This window comes from Lutjanus erythropterus, chromosome 12 (genome assembly GCF_056507025.1).
Source record: "Lutjanus erythropterus isolate fLutEry1 chromosome 12, fLutEry1.hap2, whole genome shotgun sequence".
Classification (NCBI taxonomy): domain Eukaryota; kingdom Metazoa; phylum Chordata; class Actinopteri; order Lutjaniformes; family Lutjanidae; genus Lutjanus; species Lutjanus erythropterus.
Window position 1 is genome coordinate 33,857,824 of NC_139328.1, and position 20,607 is coordinate 33,878,430.

The window sequence follows — 20,607 nt, forward strand, 5'->3', positions numbered from 1 at the left end:
TTTGTCACGCCCTGTGGCATCTGATACCACAACTGACACCCTTTAGTGTCTGTATGGAAGTCTTTAGCTTTGTGGTTAATGTTGGGAAGTGTGTGCATTTGGTTTCAGCACCAAAACTACTTGGTCAGGTTTAGGCAAAGATCATGGTTTGAATTAAAATAAGTAGCTGATGTTATGTTGCATGACATAACTTAAAGTGTAATTGCAGCCAGGGTCTGAGCCAAACTCAACCTACTGATTTAGTAGGTGGAGTTAACATGGCAAGGGAGGGGTGCAAGCTGGGATGCATAGGACCACCTCTGCAGTGGGCGTGGCCTTGTGGTTACGCAGTAAGTAAAGAGACACCGGTCTAGAGAGACACACTGCACACTGCTCAGTGTAGCAATGATAAGACCTATGAGTCAGAGCTAACCAGCAACACTGGAAACACAGAGTCTCAAGGGGTGACAGGAGGTCCACAAGACTTTGTCTGCTCTGACGGTGTCAAAATTAGATTTGCACATGCTTACAATTTATACAGAGGTCTGCATACAGAATTATTTAAAAGGATACATTTTTTGTCCTTTTGTTAGGCTACTCAGTGGGAAAAAATGTTACGCTTACACTAGAAAAAGTTCTATCTCATTGATGCTTATTTTGGAAGGTAAATCTTCGGAATGAATGACTTATTCTTCTGGTGTATATGCGTGTGTGCATGGACTCAGCTCAGCTTTCCATAGATACAAGTAGGGGGGCTCTGAGGAAGAAAGGTAGGGAACCACTTTTGTAGCTTACATTAGTGGCTCAGAGAAGGAAAGTAAAAACATTTTGTTACTGTACTTACAGTTTTTTTGTGACTGCTTGCACACTAATAACAGCTAGTTAAACACCACACACAGTGTTTTTCAAATCACTAAACACACTTCTCTAAATTAGACAGAAATCTAACACAATGTCACTTCTTTGCCCTTTCAAAGCACTGATGTTCAAAATACAACACAAGTCAAACAGTGGATCAAACAGGGCCGTCAGACATACAGACGTTTAACTAAACTCACAGATCAGGGGCGACCACTATAAAATGGCGACAGGTGAGTGTACCTGTCTTCAACCAAAATGGAGGATGTGTACAAAGAAGACGAGGACCATGTTGTAATCACTGGGTTGACACTGAGAAGCTGGACAGAGAGCTCAGGCGAACTTCAGCAGATCCGCTGTTGCAACAGTAATTTGGACATTTCAGCATGAACACAGGTGAAAAAAAAACAACTGGTTTTCAGTACAATATGCAAACTTTGGAAATATGTGGATGTATTGACTGATTTTACAGCATGGAGAGAAATTATTCTACACTCTATAAAACTATAAGTAGATTTCAGGTATCTGTACTTTACCCGATTATTTCTTTTTCTGTCAACTTTTCACTTTTAGTCCCTTTTAACACAAATATCTGTACTTTCTACTCCTCACATTTTATTATCTGATAAATAGGCATTAACATCCCTTTTTTTTTTATATTTTGTGGTCCCAAACAGCCGCCTCTGTCTTAGCACTGGCCTTGCAAGCTTCAGGATGATTCAAAACAGTGACTGGCCTATTGAGCAATTTTGATTCTTATAAAAAAAATATCAACCCCAGCATTTATGTGTTTTATCACAGTACAGTAATATAATTTAGTTTAGTTTGAAGAGGGCAGTTCTTCTTTAAAACTTATAATGTCTTTTGAATAAAAGTCCTGTGTTTGTTTGATCCATCCAACTGCTCCACCTCCTCCACACCCAGACTTTTTTTTTGTTCTTTATACTGCTTCAGCCGACACAGACAGGTTTACATTGAAGTTCAGTACGTGTCATACAGATATGAAAAGGTTGCCTGATGTGTTTGGTATGCACAAGTTGCCAAAGGGCAGAACAAAGTGTTGGCATTTGACAAACTGGGAATGAGAACTGTCTGGAAAAACTGCATGTGTACATGACGCCATAGTTTCAACAACAGGCCATGTCTGGGATGGTTGTGAGAGACAGTGATAAAAAGTGATAAGTCATCCATTCTAGACAGTGATGGACAGGATAGAAGTTGGAAAAACAGATCCAATGTCAAACAAATGTCAGACCTTTTCTTTTTATTTAACTTAGCAAATCTAAAATTCATGGTACTGCTTTATATTTACTTTATAATTGTAATAATAGTTAGATAATAGGCAATAAGGCCCTTATAAGATACATGTTAACATTGTGGACAGTTTTTAGACGGCTTAAAAATGGTAATAAAAGCATTATATATGTATGACAGCTTCCTTCTCAGGCGCAACTGGTCACAGCTTGCCATGTTAAAAGTGGTTATGGAAATGCAAATCAGTCTATATATATATAGAAATGCATAATACAGGATTAATTAACCTTGATAAGTGCTGTTAACACTTAAGGTCCAGTACCACCAAAATTCATAGTTAACTGTTAATAAATGTATAATAAAGGATTAATTAACCTTGGTAAAAATTGTTCATACTTTAGATCCGGTTTCCCCAAAATTCAGTTCATTGTTAGTAAGTGCATAGTTAACTGCTTATAAATGCATAATGAAGTGTGTAGAAATCTTAATAAAGCAACAACAAAATCCTTTGCTGATCTAAATAAATGTGTCTATAAAGATATTATGAGCAATTAGAGAAATAATAAATCATGAGGTTTTTATTAACATGTAACACTGTATATCAACTGTTAACAAGTTTCCTACAACACTTCTTATAAATGTCTTATAATCTAACAATAACCATTAATATTAAACATTAATATAAAGTGTTACTAAATCAATTACTCTGAGCTGAGACGATCCCTTGTCAAACTATCATAAACCAGTGTTTTATAGGAAAAAGAAGATTAACTTGGTAGACTACTGTTCAACTGAAAACACACAAGTTTGTTCTCATTAGAAAAAAACGTTCTTACAACATAATGATAATAATGTTTTGGCTGGGCATATTGTCTGTTTAGCATGTGATCAGTCTAATTTGAGGTATCAGTGATGAACAGGGTTCAAATTATGCAGTGGCTTTTGAGGGAGCCCTATTTTCTGCTGTGTGCTGCTACTAAAATATGTCACATGCACATGTATACATGGAGTTGTGCAGTCATTTGTCGATTGTTACTACTACAGACAGTTAATACTGTCAATTACGTTTGATAGATGCTACATAACAATGACATAAGGCTACAGTTTCAAAATCAAAGAACAATCAGAGCAAACTTGTGTTTTTAGCTATAAATAAAGAGACTTCCTCTGCCATTTATGGAACGCTGTAAATGAGCAATATTTTAAAGCTTCCCCTAAATGTCTCAAAGTAAACTTTAAGGGGAGCTCATGTCCTTTTCGGGGGAGCCGAGCTCCCCTTACCTCCCCCCGTAATTCGAACTATGGTGATGAGTTGGACACACACTCCACCCATAACACCACTGTTTTTGTTAGAAGGTTGTAGACAATCAACATATTTTCATTTTGTAAAGAGAGCAGGAAGATAGTGACGTACTAAAAGGAATGAAGATGAGGATGATTGCCATTGTTTTTGTTCACGTAGTTCAACTTGTTCAACCCATCCATCCTGTATAGCTGGATTATGTTTTGGGGTTTTGTCAAAACCAGCTGACAAGAAGATGAGTTGGTCAGACACACACTGATAACACCAAGGGGACTTCCATGAGGTAAATCATTGAAAGTTTAAGCTTAAAAAAGTATATATAAGTATTTTGTTTGTAATAATCTAAGCAATTTTTGTTTTTAGACTGACAGGATATCTACTGAATAGATGATTTTGATTCATTGCCAGTGATTCTACCCTTGAATTTGCTATTGTTTCTTGTGTTTTGATGCTACATTATAATGAATAATGACAAACAAATGTAATAATATAATTCTCACCTACACTGTAACTCAGTTATATAAAGTTCCTGTTACAGATAATGTGGATGTAATAGTGTTCTTGATTAGCTCACTCACACTCAATCACACTCACTTGTCACTAATGAACTTTTTCTAAATTTTCTTACAGGCTAGAGACCAAATGGAATGGACTACAAATATGGATACTACAATTCTTTCACATGTGTTTGGGACTGCTCTGGGTAGCTGGAAGTTCAACACTGCAGTACTAGACTGCATTTTGCGTGAAATCGTCTTGAATGTGAACAACGCTGCAAACGGCTGACTTAGCTGATAATCAAAAGAGACGAAGATGATTCTTTAACACTGACTGGAGGAATCAAAGTCATGGCAACAGAACTGAGAGGGCAGTGATATTACAAAGTTAAGTCTACTGAACGAAAAGGTGACAGATGATGCTGCTGCCTGTACTGTAGGCGATCCTTTTTTTTCCCCAGGATGGCAAAGGCAAGACCTGCCTTACTCTGTCTCTGATTGACTTACCCTGCTATTCTTTCCCTAACAATAACCAGTCCCCACACTCGTCAACCCTCCCAATTTCTCCCTATTTCGGCACTGCACAGTGTGTATAAACCCTATGACACCAAAGGTCTACTATTTCTCCCCAGACAACAATACAGCTACATCAAACCAGACCCTGTGGAAAGATGAATTCCTGTTTCTTGAGTAAAGTTTTACAGGGAAGGATTGTGCATTTTGTAAAATCTGCCATGTCAATTTTCCTCTCAGGGTAGGGCAAAAACAAAAATGACTGAGAGAAAACTGATTTATGCCCTAGATATACGCAAGTTCACACAGGGGCAACTTATTACATTTTCTTTCTCAGGTATTAAAAGTAAGATAAAGAAAAATGTAAAATTAAAATACTGTTGCAGTGTACTTACTATTTTTTAAATTTTCATTCTTCAAAAGTCACCAAAATACAGGAAACAATGTGTCTGAAACTTTTAGCTTCTAGGTCTCAAGGTTGGAAAGTACGACTAAACCTAACCAACCTGACCAATGAATCAACAAGTGCTCACCAGTCAAAGGCAGAGTAATATGGGTCATGGCTTCACCATCCTGAGAAAAAAGTACTGTAATGAACTTTCCTCAGTTGAAAGCGAGCACAGGACTCAAACTACAAAACAGTGATTGTACTCATTAATTGTCAGTCCAATCCAACACAAAACTTCGCACATCAGTGGAGGTCCTTGTCAATTTTTCAGCATCTTTGATACTGCAGGGATCGTGCACCTTATTTTTGAAAATGAGTCGCATCTAACAAGAAAATTCAACAACACATGGGATATCGGACATCCTTTTCACACTGCCATGCATTTCCCATCACTTTGAAACTAGAGAACAGGGTACATGCAAGAAATACAACTCAACCTCCCAGGTAAGACAAAATTATGTAGAGAAGACTCAGTGCTGCCAGATGGAAAATACAGCAATGTTGTAGTCCGACCTTAAAATGATTGTACTTAGATCACGTGTGCCTTCATAGACAACAAGACGCCAACTGAGTTAGTCGTAGCCCGATACACAGTTGCTCTTCTGTTCTTACCCTTCAAAACAAAAGCCCAAGATCTACAAATGGTGTCAACACTTTACCAACCGCTTGACCAATATGGTGCAGATATCACAAACAAGGATTCATAGTGGAGTTAACTGAAATGACAAAATTATTGTATGTTCGGCCTTTTGATGAAATGATTGATTGTCTACCACACAGTACTTTAAATTATGGTACAAATACAATAATTATGTTACATCTGGCAACACTGAGTAGAATGTTTGATACCATAAGTTTTACTCATAAACATTCATGTTAAGGAATTGATCATTTGTTGGAAATTATTATTATTTAGTTGTGTTTGATGGAAAAGGCTTTTTGAGCTCTCAAAGTACACTTGTTTTGTTCATATAGTCTATAATCAGTGATTTTAAATGAGATTCAGTTCCCTGCTTGATTTAAAGCAAAACTTAAATTTATTCAGCACACTGACAAACCTGATCTTAAACTTGTGTGTTTTACATCAAAAGCGAACCAGTAAAAATGGAAACACAATTGAATGTGCTTTATTTTGATGATGCAACATACCTGGTTTCCGTCTCCTGTTATTGAGAGATAATAAATGCACATTCAACGGTTGACCTTGAGTATTGATGACCAACTTCTAGGTGGGTTACAGCAGTCTCATTTTGTTGCTGAAAACTTGGCGGAAAACACAGAATTTTGGAAAATGGTAAGCTTATTGATGTATTTTTATTGTTTATAACAGCTGTGCTTTGTTACTGTTGTTTAAACCTAGGCTATAATTACTGGTGCAATAGCGATTCAACATGTTTACCGTTAGCCATGTAGCCTGTTAGCTTCTGTGTTCTGATGATTTGTCTTCTAATATAGTAAACTTTTGACTTAACTGGCTTTTCTAGTCTGGCGACACTTAATGACTTACTTAGCATAGCAAAACCGTGACAGACATTGTCCATGCTACATTTTTTACATTATTCTGTCGTGTCGAAAAGGTTCGAACAGGAGTGACGCATCAAAAACATAGACTTTGCAATGTACATAGACAGTGAAAGAGTGGATTTAGTACTATTGTGTGGTAACTTCTTAAACTATTTTTTCTTAAAACTGAGAAAAATCATTTTCCCACACTGTGTGATGTACCTGCTTATTCCAAAATGTTGTAAAAATGTTGTAAAAATGAGCTTTTGTACAAATGGGTCCATGGGCCTGGCAAACAAACTGAGTGATTTTTTTTTATAAAATATTGTATCCTGCCATCTCACACTAATATAAGATGTAAACATGCTGAACATTAGTGAGAATGTTAATTAAACCTAGGAGGCAACACAAACACAGTTTGTCCAAATGTGTTTTCGTCCACGTGGCACCTCCCAGTCCCCTCTAGTGGTGGCTTTGGTGCAAATGCCACTGTCAGCTCTTTGTTTGATGAACTCATAGCTGAGGCAAGCATGGGCAAGCCCAGGCAAAACCTTAGACATAAAACAAGTACATTCCAAATTTTATGATGAATCATATTTTCCAGGATGTTTTTTTTTATTATTAAAATATTTATTTAGCTTTCTTTAAAAGTGATAGCCAGAGCAATATTTCCCAACCTCTTTTGTTTATGATTACTAGAAACAAAGAAAAGTCCACTCTTGAACATTTTCACTGAAAGCAAACCTGTACAGGTCGCAAACAATTTAATAAAAAGTGTATTTCATTTTACTTATTTATTTATTTAAATTGTTTGTTTCATAAAATGGTTAGTACTTCACAAATGAAAAAGGGAAAAGGTTATAGAAGCATCTGCAAAAAATGTTTTTAAATGCCTTCCTTTACTTTTAATTATCCGATGACACCTCTGATTTAATCTTGTTGCCCCTGACCATCAGATCGGGAACCAGCCTAGAGAGGCCTCCTCTTTGGAAAACACCGCTGATGTGCGTAGAGAATTGGATGATCAGCCGCCACCAGGTAAAACAAATCATCTATACTAAGACATCTATAAAACCTCTTCTTCATGTGAGTTCAATTTTCTAAAACCACTTTTCAACTGTTTTCAGACGAGATGGGCCAAGAAGACAACCTGGTGGTTCAGCCCCCTGGACCTGGAGCTCCTGTCCCCAGGTAACTGACATTGTGCCCCACAGCACTAAAAGGTCTCGCCAAAAACCACAAATTATTACAGGCTGCATTTTAATACGAAGAACCTAGTGGTTCATTTTATCGTGATTAAAAGTCAAACTCAGTAATATTTATCATTTATACCATGGTAACAAAATTAAATTATGTCAAAGAAAAGGTCGATGTCGTGCATTCAGCACCAAGCCACACTTGAAATACCATCTGATATTTTGTCTTTTAAAAATTTTATTGAAAAATCGCTTGCCTCTTTAAACTTGAATATCACAATCAATATCTTTTCAGACATTTCTAATATTCTATCAATTACTGGTGCAGTAATTGTCTCCTGTGTTTCCTTTTTGGATTGGTTGTCATGGCTTGAAGCTTTAGTATGAAGATGTTATTGTTTGACATTTTGAATTTAGTGCTTGATGAAGCTCCATGCTCCTAATCTGTCATCATCATGTGAATAATCTTTCTTCAGTCATCTTGACTGACTCACTACTGTCTGTATTTCAGGGTGAACAGGGCTGATGAGGATGGCAGAGAGCGGCTGATGGTGACTCTGGGCCACAGAGCCGTCGAGGCCTTGCTGCTCTTTGGAATTCAAGTGGTGGGAGAATGGGCAACAGAGCGCCTACGTTGTTGGGCAACTGATAACCTTGGGTCCTGGACTGGTGAGCCTGCTGAGGCTCTTGGTCGCTGGGCAACGGAAGCTTTTGGTCGCTGGGCGGCCGAGGCTCTCCGTCGCTGGTTGTTTGGCATCAGGGACCATGATGAAAGTGGCCTGTGAAAATGGCCAGGTAAGTACTCTAATAGCCCTTTACACATTCTTGGCTTGGTTTGACTTGGTTTGACTTTGCATGTCAACCCAGCTTGGCAGGGATCTGCAGCTCCATTCACACATGTGGTGAGACTAGCAACGCTTGTTTGAGAGGGAGAAAAGGGAGTAGTCTCAGGTTTGCCACATTGTATGAGACATCACCACAGTTTGGTGGTCAGGCATACTTTGGCCCCGTTCCAGACAGCGTCCATCTCAGGCGCAACTGGTCACAGCTTGCCATGTAAAAAGTGATTATGGAAATGCAAATCAGTCCTGAATGATGTGACACAAGTGCATCTGTACTGGGGCTTCCAACAAACCTACAGGTTGAGGTCATACAGCTACTGTCTGCTGGCTCAATGGTTGGTCAGATCATTGTGTTGTAGCATTACTGCTTGGACCCAAGTGCAGGACACAGATACGATGTGAAGTTATCAAGGTTTATTGTAAGGAACCTTCTAATATTTAACCCACGCAGGTGCCCATGAACCAGTCCAATATTTTTATAGTCAATTTAGGACTACAGCCACGAACCAGTTTGCTTAACCTAGCATAAAGACTGGAAACAGGAGGAACTGCTAGCCTGATTCTGGCCAAAAGTAACAAAAACAACATGATCATTTAATTTATTCAAGTATAATTTTAGCATTTCTTGGCCAAGAGCTGACGTCCCAGAGTCTTGGCAACATTGTGAGTTGGCTAGGTGACCAACTGTAGCTGCTGAGGCTTCACATATTACTGACTGGATTGGTGGACTTGATGATAAAAAAAAACAATGAAAAAGTGCCCCCTTGGTATATAAAATATGATTAAGTGCACTCTAAAGGGCCCTTCCCTCAGTCCACCACTGACTGACTGATATAAAGAAGAGTGATATTGAGTGTAACTTGGCAAAAAATAATGTCAAACTTTTGGTTTAAAGCTGTACTGACCAACAATAGAAGTCAAATACAATGTCAAATAACTGTAATGTGAAAAAGCTCACTAGTATTGAACGATGCTACAGTCCCTCTCACAGTCTCATCAACATCATCTCCAGTGAAAAAGCTTTAGTAAAACATGAAAATAAAACTGGTGAAAATAGTGGAGCATTTGGCATTTTAGCAGCACATAGAGAAGACAGAGAAGAGAGAAGAGTGAATGTTGAATTTAAACCTTTTTTTCTGTCCCCTCTCTCTCTTTTGTTTGAATACAGGAACCACTGGAAGGGCTGTCGAAAATCTACAAGAGACGACCCAGTCATCATCTTGACCTCCCACCATGAGCTTATAATGGTCCTACATTTTCTCCTCCGATCATTTGATCTTTCACACTTCTTCTTTATACTTCCATCCCCTTGCCTGTAGAGCAGCATGTATAGGCAATTCAATAAATAGCGTGCAAGGGACACCCCAAGTCTATCCAAAGCATTGAGAAGGGGTCCCAATCATAAAACAAATCCAACAATAGACATAATGAATAAACATAGTGGTCCCCAAACACTTCATCAGTCCAATGATTTTCCACAGGTAGAGTTGTTCTGAACATATGTCAGTAGCATGACAGGCCCCTGGTACTCCAAAGAATGCTGGATGGGGCACCAGCGAGCACGCGAGTCAGTCCACACACTGAGAATTTCATCCATTGCCTTTCTTTCTCTTGTCTTTTCATTTCACTTTGTCTATGTAGAACCATTTCATAAAATAAAGATTTCAAATGAATGTGTTGTCTTTCATTTTAAATGTTCTGTTGGTATGGGAATTTTAAATTAATGCATTTATGTGTTTATGTGTTTTATTTTATTGTCATGTGCAGCTAAGCTACTGTAACACATCATGTCTGTTATAAAAGTACAAACTCTTCAGTAAGTTTTCCTCAGGATGTTCTGAGGACAGCTAAGTCTGTTAATAATAATAATATGTCATAGTTTTAATAATAATTAGAAAGATCAATGGCATAGAACTAACAGCAAGCACACCAAGGTAGTTAGAAAAAATGACCGGTAGGTTTCACTCTGTGTGAAGCTCCTCATCAACAAGTTTGACTGCTTCAAAAAATAAAAAGAAATGTGGATATGTTGACAGACAACAACAAAACAAAAAGGACCTTTATTATTTTATCCGATATGTAATGCTCTTTAAGTGTTACAGCAGTACTAACTTACAACCACCAATAACTGCCACATAAAATATCCACAGACCATTTATATCATATTTTTGACCAAACTTTTTTTAACAGGTGAGATTCCAGCTTTGTGCTTTAGTTGTTCTCTTAGACAAAAGTGGTGATGTGTCCGATCTCAATAACTACCATCCAATATCAAAACTCCTTTTTTTTGACTTATTAAACCCACTACAGCCACAGCAGTCTGCAGTCTACCAAATCAATCCTTCAATGTCCATTTTTTTGCTGATGATACCACATTATATGCCTCAGGTCCCACACTGTCCCAGGTCCTGATCCATCTTCAGTCTGACTTTGGTGTCTCCCAGTCATCATTCATTAATCATAGACTAGTTTTAAATGCAGAATTGATGTTATTTTCCCGCCTCCACCAGCGACTATGACTATCCTGCCATTAAAACTTTAAATAGCAGCCACATTGCTCTAGTTGAGTCTTACAAATATCTGAGTATCTGGCTTGACAGACCCAAACATTAAAAACAAAACATGGCTTCTTGTGCAGAATTAACTCCCTCAAACTGTAAAATGAAAAAATCAAAATCACTGATCATCAACTATGGAGATACTATGTCTTGTCATGTTGCTCCATCAACACTTCAACAGGTAAACTCTGTGTGTCACAGTGTGTTACATTTCATCACAGGATATCAGACTCGTCACTGCTCTCTGTATCACATGGCTGGATGGACGTCCTTATAGTCAAGAAGAAATAACCAGCTCATGATATTCATTAACAAAGCTCTGCTATTAAAGCTTCCTAATTACCTCATATCTCCACTTTCCTTTAAAACTAGAGTACACGATCCAGTAATTACCTAATCTTAGTCATCTCTCACGTACACACTGATGTTGGCAGAACTGCTGGACATTTCATTATCTTATGCTTTTTGTGATTTGTGTAACAGTTTTCATTAATTCCTTTTTATTGTGTAGATGTGTTGTTCTGTCTGCTCATTGTCTTCCTCAGAGATCTTAATCTCAATGAGACTGCCTGACAAAATAAAGAAATAGTGAATAAAAATTAAGAGAATTACAAATATATGGAAAGGCAAAAAAAGGGTTAATTAAAGCAGAAAGAAACCTAAAAGTTTCGGGGTTTGTGCAGGTTCTGATAAAACTTCTGTCTCAGCAGCTCCTACAGTGATTAAAAAACATGATACTGTACAAGCTGAAGCCTGGCTGAGGATGTGTAGTTGTAGGGCTTTTTGCATTACAACAATACCTGCCTTATTGATAAAAATGTTAAATTAGACAATATAAACTTTGACTCACATACTTCATGAAAATAAAAAGGACACAGTGAAATATGTTCAACAAAATGATTGCTAGATCACCATTGGGAATTCCCTGTATCATCATGACCAACCTCAGAATGTGAAGTTGATCTGTGTCCACTGAATGATAAGAAAAAAATCAGTCAAGACCAGGGATCAGATTTACAGATTTATACAGATGGATCAAAGGACCAAGAGTGTGGGAACCAATTGCTGGAGGGGCACCAACACGACCTGATCATAGACAAGTAAGTGTTATAGAAAACACTGATTAACGCTGAGCAGATAAAGCACGTGAGAGACAGAGAGAGCTCAGGACAAGACACAGAGAAGCCTGATGTTCCTCTATAATTCTGTGTTGTATCAGTGAAGTGTATGAACTACACTGAGGGCTGGAGTCAACAGTCAGAAACAGACAGACACATCCACATTATGCTCGTCCTCTATGAAGCATCTGCATCCTGTGGAAGCCCCGTTCCACCAATATTATAAAAAATAAAGAGATCCCGTAAGTCATTATAATGAGAATTATTTATAATTCATTATCTAGTATTTCAAAATACAAGACCTCTTAAGACCTGGCGTACACATGCGTGGACATCACATTTTGGGTTATATTACCATAGTAGCTAATTCTGCTTAACTGAAGTCTTATGGCCACATATGTGGACCCTTACACTACCACCCAGTGGTGTCAGAAGAGTACTACACACTTCAGGAAAAATTCAAAATGGCCGCCAGCACATGGCAAAGTTCGGCCGGCCACTCCAAACGAAAACGTCGACAAGATAAGAAGTCCAATCATATTTCTTGGCTTATTCTTGTTTAGATATGCATAGAAGCATTGTAAGTTTGCCATGACATGCAAATTTGACAAAAAATTTGTAAAAGTAATGATCTAGTATGATGCTAAACATGATGTACACGTATGTGTACACAGGGACTTAGCTTTGTTAAAAATGCTAATATGTTAGCAAAAATGTGCCCAGGAACAGCAGGCTTATAGCTAATTCTGGTGCAGCTAAAAAACTGTACACTGTCCCAGTGAAATAAATAAATAAATAAATAAATAAATACATAAATAAATATATAAATAAATACATAAATTACATGGATTTGTATTGGATTTTTTTCATGATTTTATTTTCAGAGCATTTTTCTGTGGAAAGAGCACTGGAGCTGCTTGAGATACTTGATGGAGAGTCAGATTTGGATAATTTGTCTGACAACGATGATGCCATCCTGGATGCTGATTATCAGCCCCCACCATGGGATCAAAGCAGCAGTGATGATGACAGTAGTGGTGAAGAAGACCCCATTCCCACTGAGCACAACAGGGGACGTAAACGTCTCCATCGCAGTTAGGGCTTCAAGGCTAGGTGAAAGATTGTGAGGAAAACATACAGACACTGCACCATTCAATATTTGTTGCAAAATGCTAATTTACAACACTTGTTGACAGATTCAGGGACAGGTACAGGTTCAGACTATGACGCCAGATCTCACACTCCCAGACATCGCCGTCAAAGACAACAGATTGAAGCTGATGACTCAAATGATGGCCCAGAAGAGCCAACACCAGGACCAAGCCCTCAGGGACAGAACAATAAAGGTATTTGTTCTTATTTGAAGATAAATCTTCAAATGTCTTATAAACATCCAGTCAGATTCAACTATGTTATGCACCAATACACCTCAGTGAATTGCTTGCATGGGTAAATGTGTAACTTTCTTTGCACTAAGAACTATTCTTATTCTGATTCTGATTGTGCAGGACGTGGAATGCGCTGGAGGGCTACTCCATTGATGCCAAATCTTGCCGAGTTTGAGAATGAGGACAAAACTGTGTACATGTTCCTAAGGAAAAGGGCATTCCTAGTTTTTTTTTTTTTTGCAAATGCAAAATGCTTTGAATGTTTTATACTTTGTTACAGGCATATGATGTCTTCCTGAAACTATTTGCAGCATTTCAAATGAGCCATACTGTAGCTCTGACTGTCCAAAACGGGCATTTTTTAAATTTAGTTTTTTGCACAATGATGTTCAGAACATGTTAAACACATGTTTGTATGTATTATTAATATGCTACAGTGACAATGCAAAATGCTTTGAATGTTTTATATTTTGTTACAAGCATATGATGTCTTACTGTAGCTGTGACTGTCCAAAAGGGGCAAAAATGTTGTGACTTCGTTTTGTTTTTTGCACTGTGATTTTCAAAAAATGTTCAAAAATACGTTTGAATGTGTTATTAATACATGCAAAAAGCAGTCAGGAAAAAAAACTGCTATGTTCAGGGTGGAAATAAAGAGTTTTGCACTGTATTACACAAAGGTGACTTTATTGTGTTTTAAGGAAATTCAGACCGAGTGTCCACATATGTGGACATCATTTTTCTCTAAAACTACACCATGTAAAAAGATGATGCTTAGTTTTTATACTTATCAGGGTCCAATGAGTCCAAATAGCAAAGAGAAATAAAAAATGCATATCAAACAAGAGCTCGGGTCTCTAAACTAGAGATATGAAATGTTTTCACATAAATGTGTCATGACTTTCAGCGCACTGGTGCCCCTTTTATTTTTCTCTCCCCTGCCCCTCAGAAAGCCTGAGTCCACCACTGAATGTAATGATTGGCTGAAATGCACAGTACAGATAAATAAATGCAGTGATGATGCCAGTCTAATCAATGCATTTGATTATTGAATTATTATTGTCCAGAGTAACAAACAGTTGAATTATTGCACGAATTATCAGCTTCTGAAGAAAGTGAGAATCAACATCTCTACTATGAATATTGAATTACTTTACATATGCTGTGTACATGTAGTGCACTGTGGGTAATTACTGAGGACAGCCAAAATAATTTGGCACATCCAGTTGGTGTCCTTTATTAATGTTTAAAACATTAACTGCTGGGTTCTATTAAGGTCATGATTTTAGCAGTTTGAATCTCACCACACATTGATTTGACTAATGATTCATAGGTACATAAGTCATTTTTGCAGCTCTTCCGTCTCTGAAAGTGCTGAAAGCGTTTAAGCAGTAAGGTCATTTGGTTTCATGGTAAGTTAATGGACCAAAAATGATCTCACACTACAGCCATTAGGAAACTCTGCCAAGACCTCAGAACATCTTTTTGTCTTACTGTATTAGTCACAAGCATAAAACTGATGGTGATACACAAAGTGCTCAGTACAAGTCAAATAACTGCAGTACATGTACAAAAAGGAAACTCAACACAACTGTATAGAGCGTTCACTCTAAGACAGAAGTGGACAAGTTTCTGGATCCCTCATGAAACTATACAAGACTCACTTCACTTTTATAGAGACGGCTGACCACGTCACTTACACTGATTAATACCAGCAAGCAACCAAACAAGAGCTCAGATATCTGCAGTCACTAAATGCATCATTCCTGACACCACCCCAAAAACACTTCCACAACCTGTCCTGTCTCCATTTGTAGGACTTCCGCCCAAAGAGTCTCCCCCTTTATTTATCATTATAAGAAATTAATTGTAACACATTATACTGTAGTTTTCAGTATAACTGTACACATTGAAACCTGTTTTTACAGGGACAGTATGTAGCAATTATATGTACAAAAATGAGTACTGTTGTCCAGATAGTGCATGGGAGCCATAGACTGTATTTAAATAGGTTGAAATACTATTTAATATATGATCTATGGTTGGAGTGAGCTGTCAGTGTAGAGTTAAGCCTGTGATCCTGACAACAGCCCACTGCTCTAAAATAACACACTCACTACTTGCCAACCTAGATTATTAATGAATGGCCACCATTCACTTCCACTGTTTGGAAGATTCTGCAACGCTGTTTTCCTGTGAAACTCCAGCAGTGTTTTGTCAATTAAAAAACTAAACCAGACCTTCAATCAACATGAGTGTGAGTAGATAATGACTGGCTTTTCATTTTTCGGTGAACTATCCCTTTAATGCCTTCACTTTTGTTAGCTCACCAAAAGTCAGTTTTCTGCAGTTTCTCTGATCTTAAACTGTGAGCTTACACCAAAAACATGTCCACCAAACGGTAGATGATGCTTGTGACTAGCAGGTTAAGGGAGTAACAGATTAAATGTAATGGATACCAAAAACAAAGTGACTGTATTCCATTACAAATAAAAAAGATGTAATTACATCACAGATACATTTACTAAAAATTGGGATTATTAGCAAGATTACAATTTTAAAATAATGATATACTAGCATGCATAGTGCACACACTCACAGTTGCCAATTTATTATCATAGTCTCTAGTGACCTGAGTGAAAATTTCACCTTTCTTTCTCCTTAAATCAATCAAACAACCAATAAATTGCACACAACGGAAGGAACATATTGACAAATTAATAAACCTTGCAAATAACATAAAACACTTAGAGCTGCAATGATTAATACACTATTAATCAACTATTTTATTCATCTGCATCTATTTTATTCATTAATTAATCATTTTGATTAATTTTTTAAAGAAAGAAGTCAAAGTTGACAGATTTCATCTTCTTAAATATTAATATTTTCTGTTTTTTTTTACTTCTCTCTGACAGTAAACTGAATATCTTTGAGTTGTGGACAAAGCAAGACATTTGAGGACATCATCTCGAACTTTAGAAAACACTCAGTGGAACCCTAAGGGACGTCTAGAAGGCCAAACATATCAGACATATAAATTCAAATATATTATATTTGATTTATTTCATTTCAATGTTGTGTTATTCTTTTTTAATTAAAATTTCAAACTCAAGTTTTCTTCAGAAATGAAAGGGTTACTGTCCTGAAAACAGTAAAACAGAGTTATCCAATCAGATCTTTTTGTTGTTGTGTCTAGGTGTATCCTGACATCACTGTGTGGTGTTTGCTGCCCTCATCCGGGCTCAACACGTGACAACTACACATTTCTGACACCTGCTGTTGTCACAAGCTACCTGCTGCTTATTCCAGCAGAATCTTTCGCCCTTTTTGTCTAGATAAGTTTTGTCTGAACAGAAGTCCCAGCTCTAATAGCTACGGTTCACCGCTGGAAACCATGATCAACATTTTTCACAATTTTCTGACATTTTATGGACCAAATAACCAGTTGATTTAGGGATGAAAATGGAATGGTGGAGAGCTAATCAATAATCAGGTGACAAGATTGTGACAGGATTAATTAATTGCTGAATCATTTTGTCATTTTTAATAAAAAAAAAGTAAAAATTCTCTGATTTTAGCTTCTTAAATGTGAATATTTTCTGGTTTCTTTACTCCTCTGTGACAGCAAACTGATTTTTTTTTCAAGTCTCTTTATTGATATTGGCACAGAAGTCAAATACAAATACAAATGACAGAAATACTGATAGTGTATTGTGATTATCTAGCACAGACCCCATTACAACCCACTCCAGTCCATTCTGTAAAACCTCACTCACTCCAGAGGACGGTCCTTCACCCCCATCACTTATCACATTCACACACACATGCATACCAGGACAGGGAGGAAATGACAGCACTTAACTGGAGGGGGAACCAAAAGTTCAGATAACAAGGAAATAAGAGGGAAAGAAATATGTTGTGTGTGTGTGTGTGTGTGTGTGTGTGTGTGTGTGTGTGTGTGTGCAGGGCGTGGGGCACTTTCAATAAAGTGACAGCACTAATAGTTTTGTAGAGCAACACTGCTATTTTACAAATTTTCTAACTGGAATGTCCATCATTCTATGCCCCAGATCAGGCAATGAGATCATCCCCTCCTCCCAAAACAAAACAAACCTTTCTAAATCTATGCCCCGAAATTATGGAACAAACCTCTGTACATCCAACACTCAAAGAGTGTCTTAAAGAGTGACTTAAAACACACCTTTATACTCAGACCTTCTCTTGGAGGCTTTCAGCAGGAACTCAGGTACATGAGAACAAACCCTGCACTACGTGACTGATGTATAATGACTGGGACAAACCACAAACAGACAACCCAACATTTTTATTTTATATATAATGGTCTGGGTATTTTTAACAGGATACATGGACAGAAATAAATAATGCATCTCTACTGAATAGTTGAGAGTTCAGATTTATGAGCTCATGTGTTTTGATGCAACATTATAATAGTGAATAATTCTGTGTGACAATAAGGAGTAGCTTTGCTTTATGCAAAATCATCCACTAACTGTAACAAAAAAAAAAAAAAAACTGTCAAATTATTGGCAGCAGCAGTTCTCTAACAAAACCTGTAAAATTAATCACCATTATTTTACAGATTTTCTCTAAATTATTACGATCAAATGTCTTCAATAAAGTAATATCACTAATAGTAGAGAAAGTGTTATAATACAGATTTTCTAATTGGAATTAGCACTTTTAAAGATCTTTGACTGGATTTTATATCTTCATACAGCTGAATGTCTCTCATTGTTCACACCAGACTGATCACTGAGATCATCAGACTGTAGGTTGATGTTCCATGGACCCACCAAAAAAAAGCAGCCTTTACCATCTACACCCTGAAATTACAGAACACACTACCTCTGCACATCCAACACTCAGTGTCTGAGAGAAAACACACCTTTACACTCTGACCTTCTCTTGGAGTCTTTCAGTCTGCCTGACTGTTTGATTGCTTATTTATTCCACTGTTCTATTTATTTCTGACTTCATCTTGTTTCATTGGTTGTATTGTTTTGTTGTTCTATTTATTACTGTTATTGGTTTTCCCACATCCGTCTGTCTTTAATACTTTTAATATTTTAAATATCTTTTATCTAACATTTGACTATGTTTTTATATTTTTTTTGCGTGTTTCTTCTTTTTTTCTCTCTTTATGAAGCACTTTGGGCTGAATGACTTATTATGACTACTAATATTATTATTATCCTCAACACATGGGATGGAATGGACTTCAAATGTGTCTGTAATATGGCCCTTCTTTTGTTTCAGAAATATTTTGTCAGTGAAATGTATTACGTCTTCAAGAGCAAGCAACAGAAACACTGAGGTTATACTTCATGTTGTGGTTTGTGCTTCTGACTGCAGAATTTCCTGATGCAGTAAAGATGAAAGTTAAACCATTTCTGCTGCTGACCTGATACTGACATATGGTTACACAAGTTGTCTGCAAACACACTGTGTGTACTTTGTGCCTTTACCATGTATGGAAGATAGCACTGCCCCGACTGTATAAAAGGAGACAGAAGTGAAACCAACTGTTTGTTGGTGTCGTGCTGACTTGTTGACTTCTCTGTGAGTTTTTCTTTCCCTCCCAACCTCTGTGTTTGGTAGAGGGAGGGAGGAGAAGGACATTCTGCAGAGGGACTTTTTGCCATGGAGAGGAGATTTCCTTTTTAAATTTTCTGGTCAGTTTTTGTATTCTACCTTTTGTGAAACTTGTAACCATCATAACATTGTTAAAGTCTAAATAAAAATGGATTCTAACTCCAACCAAAGTCCTGACCTGCTCATCTCTGCCTCTCTAAGGTAAGAAATTTAATCTGACACTAAAATAACTTCTGAGAGCAGTTTTGCCTGTGATACTATGTGACATACATTTTGTTCAGGTCACAAACTGAAGTTGAAGATAGATATTTTGACTGAAATTGCAATACGCAATACAATTAGTGGGAATGATCATTCTTGCATTACAGATTTCATCTTTACTGAAAAATGCGAGTATTAAAACTGTGATGATGTGATATTTGTTGGGTTTGCGCCACCATTTTTAGTCCAGGGTTTCTCCGCTGCATCACAGCACTTCATTATTTCCTTCCTCATGTCAAATACAATGTAAAGAAAAGGAAAAGGATAAGGCAACTCAAACAAAGCTTCTTTTATTTAATATATTGACAAACCTGATCTTATGAAACAAACAGACTGTGATTTAGTTCAGTGAACGCAACACGTGACGCAAGACGTGACATGCGCCGCTTTGCGAAAACTTCCGGGTGTGTAATGTCGATGTGACTCGCTCATCAAAAACGGAGGACAGAGCCAAATAAAATCTTAAATAACTCCAGCTCTATCTATTTGCGCAGACATGGTAAGGACATCGGTGTTATATAATTCTTTAAAATACCTGTTTGTCTGTGTGTATACTTAGTGACACAGTAGCAGTGATCAAAGACGTTTATTCTGTCTGCACACCGGTTAGCCTGTTTGCTAGCACGTGAATTAGCACGAGACTGATAAGCTATCTGTTGTTTTATGATAACACTTCATGCGGCTAGAGTTCATGAGGGCTGTGTGTTTATCATTCTAGTGTTGCAATAACCCTGTAGCAGCTGGTTAATTCTCCAGGGGCTGTCCCGAAAGTAAAACAAACGTAGTCTCACAATGACTCAGCTGAATTTTTGCTATGATGAACGTGCTTGGTAAGCATAGCGGAGTTCTTCAATGAGTGCAAATTCTAAATATCTTTTATAATACTGTAATTTCTTATGATGAAAGGTGAAAATATGCAAGTGACTCACTCAGTCTACATGAGTCGGAGATCAGATTCCTGTTCTACGCAGATGAACTGGTTCTGTGAACTCCTGAAGAACAGGGCCTGCAGACCTGGTCCTGGCAGTAGGCCTGAAAAAGACCAAAACAGTGATTTTTCATAAAAGATCCAGATCTTAGGGAAACATATATAGTTTCACAATAGGAAAACACAAATTAGACAACTGTACAAATAATAATTATTTAGGATTTAATGTTAATATCTAATGTGTAGATACACATATACTTTAATGTAAATTGTCTATTATATTATGTGTATATAATACAGGAAAATATTAGGAGTATACTGTATATATTACAATTTTTTCTTAAT

At 37.2% G+C, this 20,607-nt stretch overlaps 2 protein-coding genes and 1 long non-coding RNA gene across 4 annotated transcripts in view; 2 read left to right on the forward strand and 1 right to left on the reverse strand.

Annotated features, from left to right (window-relative positions):
* Positions 1-20,607, reverse strand: part of LOC146318283 (uncharacterized) — a 151,375-nt gene that overhangs the window by 16,643 nt on the left and 114,125 nt on the right. The window lies entirely within an intron of this gene.
* LOC146318285 (uncharacterized) lies at positions 3,486-4,550 on the forward strand. Its single transcript, XR_014771642.1, has 2 exons — positions 3,486-3,677; positions 4,025-4,550. It is a non-coding gene; the product is annotated as an uncharacterized LOC146318285 (long non-coding RNA).
* LOC146318286 (uncharacterized) overlaps positions 4,650-20,607 on the forward strand; it is a 228,298-nt gene continuing 212,340 nt past the window's right edge. Inside the window, exons 1-5 of one of the 2 annotated variants that reach the window (XM_084732175.1) lie at positions 4,650-5,296; positions 7,312-7,393; positions 7,483-7,546; positions 8,063-8,346; positions 9,562-9,971. In XM_084732175.1, the coding sequence (XP_084588301.1) occupies positions 7,488-7,546; positions 8,063-8,336 (333 nt within the window). In that variant the 5' untranslated portion in view covers positions 4,650-5,296; positions 7,312-7,393; positions 7,483-7,487 and the 3' untranslated portion in view covers positions 8,337-8,346; positions 9,562-9,971. Of the gene's footprint in view, positions 5,297-7,311; positions 7,394-7,482; positions 7,547-8,062; positions 8,347-9,561; positions 9,972-20,607 lie in introns of those variants that run through there. The other variant, XM_084732176.1, reaches the window with a different exon arrangement.